The sequence below is a fragment of the Lampetra fluviatilis genome, chromosome 21, assembly GCF_964198595.1.
Source record: "Lampetra fluviatilis chromosome 21, kcLamFluv1.1, whole genome shotgun sequence".
In the NCBI taxonomy this organism is placed as follows: Eukaryota; Metazoa; Chordata; class Hyperoartia; order Petromyzontiformes; family Petromyzontidae; genus Lampetra; species Lampetra fluviatilis.
The window spans coordinates 9,482,211-9,495,590 of record NC_136295.1 but is presented as its reverse complement, the minus strand read 5'-3'; the positions used below and the strand labels follow the sequence as shown (position 1 = coordinate 9,495,590).

General features: G+C 44.8%; 1 protein-coding gene across 1 annotated transcript in view; it reads right to left on the bottom strand.

Annotated features, from left to right (window-relative positions):
* Positions 1-13,380, bottom strand: part of LOC144938213 (titin-like) — a 335,325-nt gene that overhangs the window by 244,549 nt on the left and 77,396 nt on the right. The window contains 20 exon segments of the mRNA XM_078866029.1: positions 315-593; positions 730-1,008; positions 1,141-1,419; positions 1,829-2,116; positions 2,362-2,649; positions 2,944-3,231; positions 3,808-4,095; positions 4,278-4,565; positions 4,842-5,120; positions 6,338-6,616; positions 6,815-7,093; positions 7,647-7,934; positions 8,270-8,557; positions 8,870-9,157; positions 9,501-9,788; positions 9,956-10,243; positions 10,458-10,736; positions 10,975-11,253; positions 12,161-12,439; positions 13,079-13,366. Of these exon segments, the coding sequence (XP_078722155.1) occupies positions 315-593; positions 730-1,008; positions 1,141-1,419; positions 1,829-2,116; positions 2,362-2,649; positions 2,944-3,231; positions 3,808-4,095; positions 4,278-4,565; positions 4,842-5,120; positions 6,338-6,616; positions 6,815-7,093; positions 7,647-7,934; positions 8,270-8,557; positions 8,870-9,157; positions 9,501-9,788; positions 9,956-10,243; positions 10,458-10,736; positions 10,975-11,253; positions 12,161-12,439; positions 13,079-13,366 (5,679 nt within the window).

The following is a 13,380-nucleotide window of genomic DNA, read 5'->3' as shown; positions in this document are numbered from 1 at the left end:
GTATAGTAATGATAGACCAATAGCTATATATATTTTTTAATAACTCATGCAAGAAATCAGTTAGAGTAGGCCATGAATAGCATGCCATGGAAAATATTACCGTAACTAATGGAAAACTGTGCACATTACTAATGGCTTTGTGTTTTTGTTCTATCTGGTATTAAAATCATAAAGTGTCTAAAGAGAGCTTAAAATAGAGCCATGCAGTGGGAATAACATTTCCTGTATCGGTCTATCAATGAATGTAAACACTCTTATAATTATTATTGATATTCTACACTTGTTCAATATACAAAAGAAAAAGATGCCATCACCTGTCACTGTCAGCATGGCAACAGATGTTGCACTTCCAATGTCATTTTCCGCTTTGCATACGTATTCACCAGACTCTGAATACTGCACGTTTCTGAGTTCCAGAATGGCTAGATTAAGCTTTTGCACCGGTTTGCGGTTTAAGCCAGACGTTATGAGGACATCGTCCTTAAACCACGAAGTTTTAATCACTGGCGTGCCAGCAACTTCACACTCTAAACGAACCGATCCTCCAAACACGGCCTCCACTTGTCCCAGTTTCGTCACGAAATAAGGCGGTTCTAGAAGAAGAATAACGAAGACACATTAAAGAAAAATCTCCCGCCGCTGAAAGATAACATCTACATTTATTAAAAATATATAAAATTAAAGCTCACACTCAATTTTAAAATAAGGTAAAAAAAAAATAATACTAACCCAGGACAGACAACGTGGCAACGCATTCATCGTGGCCGTACTGATTAAAGATTTTGCACGTGTACGATCCTGCGTCTCGTTTCTCTCCGGAGAGAACCTCCAGGGTGCAAGTGCTAGCCGTTTTCATGATCCTATACTTGTTGCTCGTTTCAATGGCGGCGTTGTCCTTAAACCACATGACGGTGATTTCAGGCGTGCCCAAGAAAGCACAGTAAAAGACCGCAGGTTCTCCAGCCTTGGGGTTTATGTCTCTTATTCTCTTTTTGAACTTAGCCGGTTCTGAAAATAAAAAAAATATTGGAAACATGTATTAAATCCACGTTTTCGATTTACGTTCTGTTTTATACAAAAAAAAATGTATTTAAATATTGTTTGTGGCAAGCCGTCGTGAATTTTCTTCTCTGCGCGCACCTTTTACAAAGAGCTTGGCCGAGCACGTTTCTATCCCGGCGGCGTTGGCCACCTGGCACGTGAACTCGCCGGCCGACGCGGAGTCCACTTGGCTCAGCTCGAGCAGCGCCCTGTTACCCCGGAAACTGATGGAGCAATTGTCGGTGGGCTTGAGCTCCTTGCTGTCAGCGAACCACTTGACGGCGAGCGGCTCCGTTCCCGTGACGACGCTCTGGAAGCGAACGTACTCGCCGAGGAGCACCTCTTGGTATTCCAGCGTCTTGGAGAATCCCGGTGGCTCTACGATGGTCGATAAACAACGGGTTGCACGACAATTGGCACTCGTGCGTACGCCGGACAAAAGTGGCGCCTCCTTCTCGAGAATAGCTTCACGAGATTAAGAAAGCAAGCAAGCAAGGTGTCGTTCATTGTACACGGTGTCCATGAATGTATCGTCCGATGTTGTGGCATTATCATAAGATGGCAAGTCCCCGGTGTTCACGAGCATCGAGGCTAATGTGGATTCGAATTCTTCACTTAAGCGCCACAATTTAAACCGGACGGTTATTATGGACACCCTTGTACAAGCACGTCTTAAGCTTAAAGGAAATGTGAACACAAATACATGAGTATATATATAGTATGAATCAGCTTTACGACTGATCCAACATATATATGTATTTGTCTGATCACACCGTGCGATACTGACCGACCACCCTGAGGACTGCTGAACAGGACTCTTTTCCAGCAACGTTGTTCAGTTTGCAGGTGTAGTTCCCACCGTCGGCAATCCCCAGCTCAAGAATCTCCAGGTTGACAGTGTGGTCGCTGGTTGTGAGTTTGTACTTTTGGCTATCGAAGAGCTCCTCTTGGTCTTTGTACCAGGATACCGATATGGGCATCGTGCCGGAAATTTTGCACTCCAGTGAGACGGGGGCATTCAGTATGCCATCGGTCTCCTTCAGTCGCCGAACGAACGTCGGCGGAACTGCGTGATCTGCGCAAAAAAATGAATAAATCTCCGATCATGTCTAATTATGTAATTATTTTTAATTAATCTGGATTTAAAATATACATATATAAATCAGAAGTTTTTAATTAATCTAGATTCAGAGCACCCGGCAAACTAAACCGCTGCCCCTGGATTTTTATTAACTTAATTTTTTAAATCACTTTTCAAATACGCGTGAAATTAGTAAATGTGTGAATGCTCCATAGATATAATGGAATTTAAAATTATACCTTTCACTATGACCTGGGCGTTGGTACTGTCGCTCCCAGCATCGTTGGAGGCTTTACAGGAATAAACACCCGAGTAGGTTTTCTCTGCTGATAAAATTGCCAGCCGAGCCCTGCTGTCGGCGAAAGATATTTTGTAGATCCCTCCCGACCTGATCTCCCTGCCGTCTTTGAACCAGGAAATCTTTATCGGCAAAGAGCCCATGACGTGGCACTCAAGTTCGGTGTGATCTCCTGCGGTCACCTCCTGTGGCTGCAGCTTCTGGTCAAACGTCGGTGGCAATCTACGTTCTACATGTGAACATCACAAGAGACACCGTCATTGTCACATCCACCTCATTCTGCACTCATTCAGAATGTAAATTTACTGCGGATCTCTTAAGGTTAAAAAAGTACTACGATACGAATTATGTACGATTGTAAAATTGTATTGCATAGTTTACTTCCATAGACCCGGTTATTACAAACGTTTCCGTTCAATCTGTGACATGGTCCATCGATTGAAAGAAAACTAGCTTAATGGACAAACTTTTTTTTAAAGATGACGTCATTCCTAAAGGCGCTTCAACATTTTCTTGAACGCACCTTTCACGGTAACTTTGGCTTGGTTGCTGACACTGGCCACGGCATTTGAGACTGTGCATTTGTATTCGCCAGCATCAGCCACGGTGATGTTGGACAATTCGAGGCACACGACGTTGTCCTCAAAGGACGTGGAGAAGGTTTCCCCGGCAGAAATCGCCAAGCCATTGTGGAACCAGGTCACGTCAAAGGGCGGTGTGCCGGCTATCCGGCAATCCAGCTTGGTGGTGGACCCTTCGACTGCCTGGATATCGACTAACTTTCTCGTAAAGGACGGTGGAAGCTTTTGCTCTGGGGAGGGAAAAAACAACAGTCGTGTAAAATAATTGAACCTTCAGCTAAAATGTTTGTTATATTACACTGGTCAACAACAAACATTTTTTTTTTCTGGCCTGGACTTTTGCAGCTGTTTTAGACTAATTTCAGGGTGCTGATTCCAAATCTAATCTCAGATTTGCTCTATCACATCTCATTTTATGCTCTCGCCATACCCCATCTTTATTGATTTTACCAGAAATTAACTCTGTCACTTATGATTGCAAGTTGTTGCGAGTCAGTGACTGCTTTAGTGTTAAAATACGGTGCTGTATTTTTAGGATAGTGTGTTTATAATATCATTTTATGTAGATATCCACATTTATTTAATATTTTTCTTCTGCAGTTTTTATTGAAAATGCAATATTTGATATCTCAAAAACCTGATTTGATAGACAAAGACTGATGCCAGGATTTGGAATCATCACCCCAAAATTACCTTAAAACCGTTGGAATACCTTATGCTGGAAAAAGTGTGTTGACCAGTGTTATTATACTATGGCAAGGTATTAAATTGGTTGAGGCGCATGGCAAAAAATGTTGCGATGATACCTTTCACGGTCGCTTGGGCACTGCACGTGTCACTTCCGACTTCGTTGACGGCCTTGCAAACGTACGCACCGCTGTCCTCTTTGCCCGCCTTCAGGACGGTGAGGCGAGCGGCGTTGTCATAGAAGAACAATTTGTAATTTCCCACCGACCTGATCTCCCTGTTGTTTTTGAGCCATGAGATTCTGATCGGACGGGAGCCGGCGATGAGGCACTCCAGCTCGAACGACTCGCCTGCGGTAACTTCAACTGGGTCGGGCTTCTTTTCAAACGATGGTGGCACTTTCTTGTCTAAGGAATAACACGTACCGTTGTTAATTATCCATGGCCGTAAGGTAATATGATTGTAATTTTGCGCTGTGTGCTGAAATGCATTAAAATTGCAAAGTCATTTGTGTAATTTTACTTTAGAATAATGTTTTATTATGAAAGCAATTTTGATTTTTAAAAAACCCTTCAGGAAATAAACGAACCTTTTGCTTCCAGTTTGGCGCTGCAAGAGGCACTGTCTACGTCATTGAAAACCCTGCAGGTGTATTCTCCAGCATGAGTCAGCTTGACGTTATGAATGTCTAAAGTTGCCACGTTTTCCTCAGCGGATATCACGTAGTCTTCACCGCTGCTAATCTCCACCCCATGCTTGTACCAGATGAAAGAGAACGGAGGAGTTCCCGTGACGCGGCAGTCAAACGTCGCCGATGTGCCCTCGACAGCTTGCCAGTCTTTCAACTTCCTCGTGAAATACGGAGGGTTTTTGCGTTCTGAAAGATAATCGGTCATTTGGCATGTGCTGCTGACAACAGTGCGGCAAGGATGATGAAGAACAACGAAGCGCAAGCTATTGTCACAATCTTAAGAAATATTGTGACAACTTTTAATGCTGTTAAAATGCGATGAAACCAAGCAAGAAGAGACCCGTGTAAAGAAAGTAAGAAAGAAAGGAAGGAAGGACGAAGAAGAATGAAAACAAAACGATTGTACAACTGCGGTCGTACAATGTTATTGTTTCCACCTGGCATGCACAGTTTACAGTTCACCTGAGACGGACAGAGACGCAAGTGAAGTTGCACTCCCAAAGTCGTTTTCCGCCTTGCACGAATAGTCTCCAGTGTCAGCTTTTGTGAGGCTCCTCAGCTCCAGCGTGGCGAGGTTGTTCTTGAACGCCATCTTGCACTTGTCACCTGACTTAAGCTTCTGGCTGCCTTTGTACCAAGACACCCTAATCTGCGGCGTCCCAGCCACTTGGCACTCCAGATGAACTGTGCTGCCCACTACAATTTCCGTGGGCTCCAGACCCTTGATGAAGTTTGGAGGTTCTAAAACAATTGACACATCCATTACAAATACGCTTCCAAAGTACTGCTTTGCTCTCCCCCCCCCCCCTAATTCTTCAACACCCTCAGAGACAGATACACATTCTTGAAGCCGACGACAAATTGCCTTTTTAAATGAGCCTGTTTATCTCACTGGCCAAGTTATACGAACAAACCCCCAGATTGGCCTTGATACAGTCTTGTTGGAATATTATCAAATACGCCAAATGTTCTCTGCAGGAGTCGTAGATGCTACCTTTTAAAATATGGAATAAGGATACAAGCCTGAGATCGAATGACTTGTATTCAAATAATTGCTTTTCAATTCATATAAGTTGTGAGTAATGGGTTTATGTGACTCCTGCAACCACTAGAGAAGCTTCAACCCACCACATGAAAATAATTAGTTAATTGTGAAAATAATATGAAGTTAGAAATTTTATCAGTGTGGCAAACAGTATCGGGGTAATGGTTCAATATCGCTTTAGTCTTCGCATAATTCGTCATATTTTTAGTATCTGTTGTGCTCATGTAAAAAGGCGGTTGCTGTAAACGTACCTTGGCAAACCTTAACGTTAATATATCAACACGTGTATTCAGTACATTTGCATCTATAAGCAACAAATATTACCTAAAATGAGCAAGTCAAACATTTGACACTCAAAAACATCCATCCAATGGTGTAATTCGTCAAAACGTTTTGTCCTTTGTTCACAATTTTATATATATACAGCACACTATCAGGCAATGTCATAAACTAGAGTATGTTTTAAATGTGTGAAGAATTCGATAAAAGTGTCATTGCCATGCACATAAATATGTTACCTTTGTGCGATGTCAACGCCTTGAACAGTTTGCTGTGCGATGAAGATCTAACAGTCAGTATGCTACCACTCGCGTACATTCCTATTTTAATTTAACAATATGCAAGGAAGACTCTACATACTGTTATTACATCTTTCCTGCCATGTGAAATAACAACAACAACATCAACATGTGCATGAGGTAGATTGAAGCAAAATCAGGCTACTTAGCCTCACCAACACACTACTCCTTAGAACGGAGGGCTAACGTTGAACCAATGGGTTCCAACCTCGTGCCAAACGTGGGCCTCAACGTTGGCATGTTTACCGGGGAAGTGCGCAGTGAACAGGAACACCGGTTGGGACGTGGGGAGGAGGGGGGGGGGATATTATTGTCACGTGTGATAAAATACCAACCTAGAGTTGCCAAGGTGGCCAGACATGAATCTTCTCCGGCTTCGTTCTGGATTTTGCAGGTGTATATTCCCTCATCGGACTTGTCGACGTTGAGCACCTCCATTGTGGACTCACCCTCTGAGATGGCTACCCTGTACTTATCGCTCTCCTCTATGAGGTTATTCTGCTTGTACCAAAACACCACGATTTCTGGCGTGCCGGAGAAACTCGTGCTAAAGACGGCCGTTTCGCCATTGGAAACTTGCGAGTCTTTTACCCTCCTACGGAAGTTTGCACGTTCTGTTAAAAAAAAAAAGATGTAAAAAAAACTCGTTAATAAAAAATTGTGTTTCCACGAGAACGATGAGGAAATTAAGCGAATCGTATTATGATTCACATTGCGCGCGAGAAAAGTAATTCGCTGTTTGCCGCAAAGTACCGAAATGATCTGCATCTGTTTTTTGCCCTACATTTGCAACACCGGTGGCCTGTACACACCTTTCACGGTTAAGTTGGCAGAGCAGGTCTCCGATGCGGCTGCATTGGAGACCTGGCACGAGTAAATTCCGGCAGATGCCGCATCCACATCGTCCAGCTTCAGCGTGGCGACGCCGTTCGAGAAGGTGATTTTGCAGCGTCTCCCGGACATCAGCTCATTGTCATCCCTGAACCACTTGACAGTGAGAGGCTCAGTGCCAGACACAGAGCTTTTGAATTCAACGGAGGCACCCGGCACCACGTGCTGTGATTCCACCGTCTTGGTGAACGACGGTGGCTCTGCACCAAGTAAGAAAGAAAACACAGATTTAACGGGGTCTGCACGTCACACGCCATCGATGACATCCATGCCACAAGTCAAGAAAAGCAAGTCCCTCGATGGGTAGATGGAGAAGAGTCAAGCAAGCAAGGTTTACGATTCATGCACGAGGATGACGTTTCTTATTAAAATCGATGTGGAAGTAAGTTGTTAATCGTATGTGCTTAAAATTAAGTGGCTGAATCGTATCATCGTATGTGTGTCAAAGTTGTAATTCAAAGTAACACCAGGGAGATGTTTTAAAGACAACAGTAGCGTTCAAAGCAAAAAAAAAGTCTGCAAGATTTAGATGCAAAAATCTTCGCAGCGTTCTTTTTTTCCTCTCAAAGAACAATGCGACGTCATTATAGCTTCACGTGCCAATGCAATCACTTGAGCGCTACCCGAGATTGATGTAGCATGCAAAACATTTTCCAAGCAAGACCAGCGGGATGCCGGAATCGGGGTGTCAGTTTTAAACGCGGATGCACTGTTCTGGCTCTTGATCTCACACACAAGGGAGCCCCTACTGACCAATGACTTTAAGGTCCGCTGTGCTGGCTTCACTTCCAGAAACGTTGGTCGCCTTGCAAGTGTAGCTGAACGCGTCCGACACGACCACCTTGTGGATCTCCAGCGTCGCGACGTTTTCAACGAAGGTCATCTTGTGCCTCTCCCCCTGGGCGATCTCTTCGCTGCCCTTGAACCAGGCGACGGATATCGGCACAGAGCCGGACAACTTGCACTCCAAGTGAGCGGTGGACGAGAGGGCTACGTCTGTTGTCTTGAGTTTCCTCACAAATGATGGAGCAACGGGACGATCTAAATACAATAAATCGGGGGGGGCGAGGGGGGGCATCGTTCATTGGCGTCAGTCGTATGTCCTCGAGTTATTTTCTTCCGTTCACATGTTTTTAATTGGATACCTCATCGAATGAGCTATGATGTGTACGATATTTGCCAATACAACAAAAAGTATATCCTGGTTAATGATGCCATTATTAAGTATATTATTATGAAAACGCGATGCAATTTGCGAATAATTATTTCAAGGGGGCTACGCACGAGAGCGTGGGTGGTACGCATTTTTTTTGGCGAGCGGCGTCTAAAATTTGCGTGCTACGGGACGATTGTGTGTGTGTGCAGTTGAATGTTACCTTTCACGGACAAATCAGCTGTGCAAGCGGCTGAGCCAGCAGCGTTCGCTGCTTTGCACGTGTACGTCCCAATGTCCCCCTTGTCGGCTTTGAGAATCGTCAGGTGCGCCGTGTTGTCCAGGAACGTAAACTTGTAGTTTCCCCCAGACCTGATGTCCCGATTGTCTCTGGTCCATGTGACTCTGAAAGGTGCCGAGCCTGTGACGTGGCACTCAAAGTCTGCTGAGAGGCCAGCGGTGACTTCTAGGGACTCCAGCTTCTCATCAAAGTCCGGTGGAATTGTACGTTCTACAGAGGGAAGTAAAAAAGATATGTTTTACCTCTAAACTTGCAATATTCCAAGTACTGTCCATGTGTGGCCAATGAGTACGTGGGAAAGAGTTTGAATAATAAAAGTATCGGCATACTTTGCATGTTCAAGACTGAACAATACGAAAAAAAATACCTTTTAAAAATATATTTGATTATTTTCAACCTTGTGCTGCCATTGCAACACGTAACGTTATCGTCTATATAGCTCAACTAATTATCGTAATAATTTTAGACGGTGACTTGGTTCAGAGGATTCTGAAGTGAGTGTCCTGCAAAATTTAAACGGACCTTTAATTTGAAGCCTGGAACTGCATGAGATACTGCCCACTTCATTCGTGGCTGTGCAGGTGTATTCGCCAGCATCGGACAACTGGACGTTGCTGAGCTCTAGCACCATGACATTTTCCTCCACGTAGATGTTGTACTTCTCTCCGGAGACCACCTCAGTGCCATTGCAGCGCCACACAGTTTCAAACGGCGGCGAGCCGGCCACTTTGCAGTCAAGCCGAGCGCCATCTCCTTCAGTTGCCTGGAGGTCCTTTGTCTTCCTGATGAATGACGGCGGGACCTTACGATCTATGGGGGATAGCAGTGTTTTGTTAACTTTGGCGGGCACGTTCTAGATTTGTGTTTGTGATACCACCGCTGCATTGGACATAACGTGGATATTTCGATAGGAAATCCAATTTTCAAGATGATTTTTTTTTGGGAAAGAAATGTCAAAAAACTATTGGTGCTATATTTAGCATTTCCGTTATATAATAGTTTTTTGTAGAGGTTTTAGCGACCAAAAAATGTATGTACTTGTTTTGCCGGTTACTAATTTAGAACATAAGACTTCATGATGTAAAGATGTTGTTATTAACGAAGCAGCGCTCGATAAAATTATTGTTTAAACTTGTAATTTCAAACACATTACCTTTCACTTCCAGTTGAGTGCTGCACTGATCACTGCCTGTCTCATTCGTGGCCTTACAAGTATAGACACCACCCTCGGACCGGTCTGTCTTCATGACGATGAGACGCGGCGTGTTATCAAGGAAAGTGATTCTGTAATTTCCGCCAGATCTAATCTCCTTGTTGTTCTTGGACCACGTGATTTTGATGGGCAAGGAGCCTGTCACGTGGCATTCAAACTCCGATGGGTCCCCGGCCGTGACTTCCACGGGCTGCAACTTCTGGTCGAAAGTTGGGGGCACTTTACGTTCTGAATGTTTTTGAAGAGGGGAAAAACGGAGGTTAGTTGGTTTGTAAACTGGCTGCTGCCCATAAAAAGCAGCACTATTGGGAAAAGGATGTGCAGGGTTATTATTAAATAACATATAAAAGGGTGATGTTGAATTTCTTTTTTTTATGACTATGCGTTGAACTAACCTTTCACGATAAGATTGGCATTGCAAGAGGATGTGCCCGCTTCGTTGGCTGCGGTGCACACGTACTCCCCTGCGTCCGATTGATTGAGCTTTGCTATCTCTAGGACGGCAACGTTGTCGTCAAAAGAAATCGCGTGGTTCTCGTCGCCGGTCAGCTCAACGCCATTGCGAGACCAAGAAATCTCGAATTGCGGAGTTCCGGCGACGCGGCAGTCAAACTTGACGGTTCCGTCTTCCGTCTCTTGCAGGTTCTTGAGTTTCCTCGTGAACGAAGGTGGGATTTTACGCTCTGAAAAATGGAACATTTAAAAAAGAATCCTAAATTACAATACAGGTCGTTTCAAGCCCAGGACCCCCAAAAAGGGAGAAAGTAAAATTGTAAGAAGGTCAAGAAAAAGCAAAGGCAATCTACAGTGCAAGCAAAACAAGATAACAAATATTGACTCTTAAAAAAAAGTAGTCAGATATATTTATCTTGTTTGCCTCCATTCGCTTGAGATCACCTTTAACTGCAATTGAAGCAACCGATGTGACACTGCCAAAGCTGTTCTCAGCCTTGCAGCTGTATTCGCCGGAATCAGCTTTGGTAATGCCTTTCATTTCGAGCACGGCGATGTTGTGCTTCATCGTAATCTTGCAGTTGGCGCTTGGCCTCAGCTTGGCGTCGCCCCGGTACCAGGAAACCGTGATCTCGGGCGTCCCGGTCACCTCGCAGTCTAACCGCGCCGAGCCACCCACTACGACATCCGTGGGCTCCAGCACCTTGATGAAAGAAGGTGGTTCTACGGAGGAGAATTTTTCAGTCGACAGGTTCAAGAGCAACATTTACGAGGCACATCGAAAACGTTTCAGTCGCGGTTTTCGGTTAAACTTATAACGAACGCTGCCAGTGCAACGCACGTGAACATCTGCAATAAATTACACCACGACACAACGCAGTATTATTTATTCGTTATGAAACAGCAAATCGAATGCTGCCGAGTCACGGCCATTGCACCGTAACTCCACGATGGCGCTTACCCTGAACCGAGAGGGAGTTGATGCACGAATCCTCCCCGGCCTCATTGCTGATCCGGCAGGAGTAGGGCTTCACGTCGTCACTCGTGATGTTGAGCACCTCCAGTGAGGAGCTCGTGGCAGTGGTGGCGATCTTGAACTTGTCGCTGTCCTGGAGCTCCTCGTCCTTTCGGAACCAGCGCACCGTGATCTCCGGCGTGCCCGTAAACGTGCAGTTGAAGGAGGCCGTGTCGCCCAGGTTGACGTTGGTGCTCTGGAGTTTAGTCTCGAATTTGGCCGGTTCTACGAAAAAATGATAATCAGCCGGCGGGAATAAGGGCCTGAAAATAATATATGCAGCGTCTATGGGCAAATAACATGGCGGGTGCCCCCATCTTGTCCGTTCTCAGAAGATAAGGAGTGCTGAGCCTGGGTAGTGCTCAGAAGGGCAACCGCCATGTATAAAACAGTTGTAGGATACTGTGGGGCTAGAATTTCAGCTGAAGGCAGCAGAGCAATATCAGTTTGTTGTACTGCACTATGCTCCAATGTCTATGCTTCCAGCCTCTACCAACCAGCACTGACGAGCATGGTGAAGTATGGTCAAATAACCTCCATGACCAGCATGATGTGGGGATGCCCTCATCCAGCGGCAGTTTGAAAAAAAAGGTGTTTTCAAGTAAAAACAATATAAGGTGTATGCGATGGACAATCGGTGTTATTGTTAATTCGTAACATTTTCCTTGGTGATATCCGCAAATTTGTTGTTTTTACTGTCATAAAAATAACTACTTGACATGAAGATATGCGATGTAAAGAAATACTCTTGCAAAAGCTGATTGCAAAAAGGTGATACTGCCTCTGAATCTGCCTCGACTTGCTCCTGCCACAAATAAAATGCCTGCCTTTGTACGTGCGTTCACACACTGACCCTTAACGGCACAATGCTGCAGGACAATTACAAACTTAGGCACTTCGTTTGTGCGTTGAGCATAATAGAATCACAGTTTATCGTCATGCAAGACGTAAAGAAAGTAGCAAGTTGGAATACAGTAGGTATTGGGTATGATGGGAACATCAAAGGTAGGAATGTACATTCATCGCGGCGATGTACCGTTATTCGCTATCACAAAGATAAACCTGTGAAAAAAAGTAAGACATTTGCTGTAATAGGTTCGACATCTCGTGTGCATCGCAGATGGTGACACACCTTTGACGAACAAGGTAGCACTGCAGGTCTGAGTTCCGACGGCGTTGGACACCTGACACGAGTATTCTCCCGCGGCTGTGGAATCGACTTTGTCCAGCTCGATGACTGCGGTGAGATTCTTCAAGCTGATTCTGGAGTTCCTGCTTGGCAGCAGCTCCGTGCCGTCTTTGAACCACTTGACGCTCAGGGGATCGGTGCCCGAGACTACGCTCGTGAAAGAGACTACGGCCCCAGGCAGGGCCTCCTGCGGTTCTATGACCTCCTTAAAGGAGGGTGGTTCTGAATAAATCCAAAAAATGAAGGGAAATGTCAACACGGACAATGTGAGGAGGATTCCAAGACCTTGAAATCACTTTTAAAGATGACTTTTAAAAGCACACCGACGAATAAGGAAAAATCCAAAGGACTGCACGTGGGTGTTTTTTTGTCATTACAGAATTGTGCCGTGAAATACATGAAGGCTATAAGGCACTGTAGAGGTGCGAATGTGAAGGCTGAGCTCGTGCGCTTGTCACACACACACGGTAATGCAGCCTTATAAGAAAACAAATTCACAAGACACTTCAAAAGCAATCAGTAAGAGACCGCATTTGATAGTGTTGAGAGTGAGATTGTGTCATCTTAAAAATATATACGCCGATCAAAGTCACAATTAACCTATAGACAAGCTAAGACTTAAGTTGACAACCTAAAAATCTGCATAATGGTAATGTTAAAGGTTTTTGTTATCACATGGCAAAAGTTTTAAGAACATGCCATTTCAGGTATGCATATATGCACACGAATTGATGTTAAGTCACCCTTGTGTGGCTTCAAATAAAGGGAAAGTTAGGCCACGGTGATGTTTTTAACATCACTTTTTGAAAACAAAACATTGTTGTTGGCAATCATCCGTTCATAAGCAAGCCATGTACTGACCCATGACTTTAACTTTGGCCCAACAGGATTCTGTCCCGGCGGCATTGACAGCCTTGCAGGTGTAGGTCCCTTCGTCGGCTTGGCTTGCGTTCAGGATCTCCACCTTGGCCGTGTTGTCCTCGAAGCTTATTTTGAACTTGTCGCTATTAGAGATCTCCTCGACCCCTTTGAACCAGGATAGCGTCAATGGCGAGCTGCCGGCCAGCTTGCACTCTAGCGTGGCTGTGGCGTGCAGCACACAGTCGCCATTCTTCAATTTCCTCACGAACGTCGGCGGAACGATGCGATCTGTACAAGCCGTA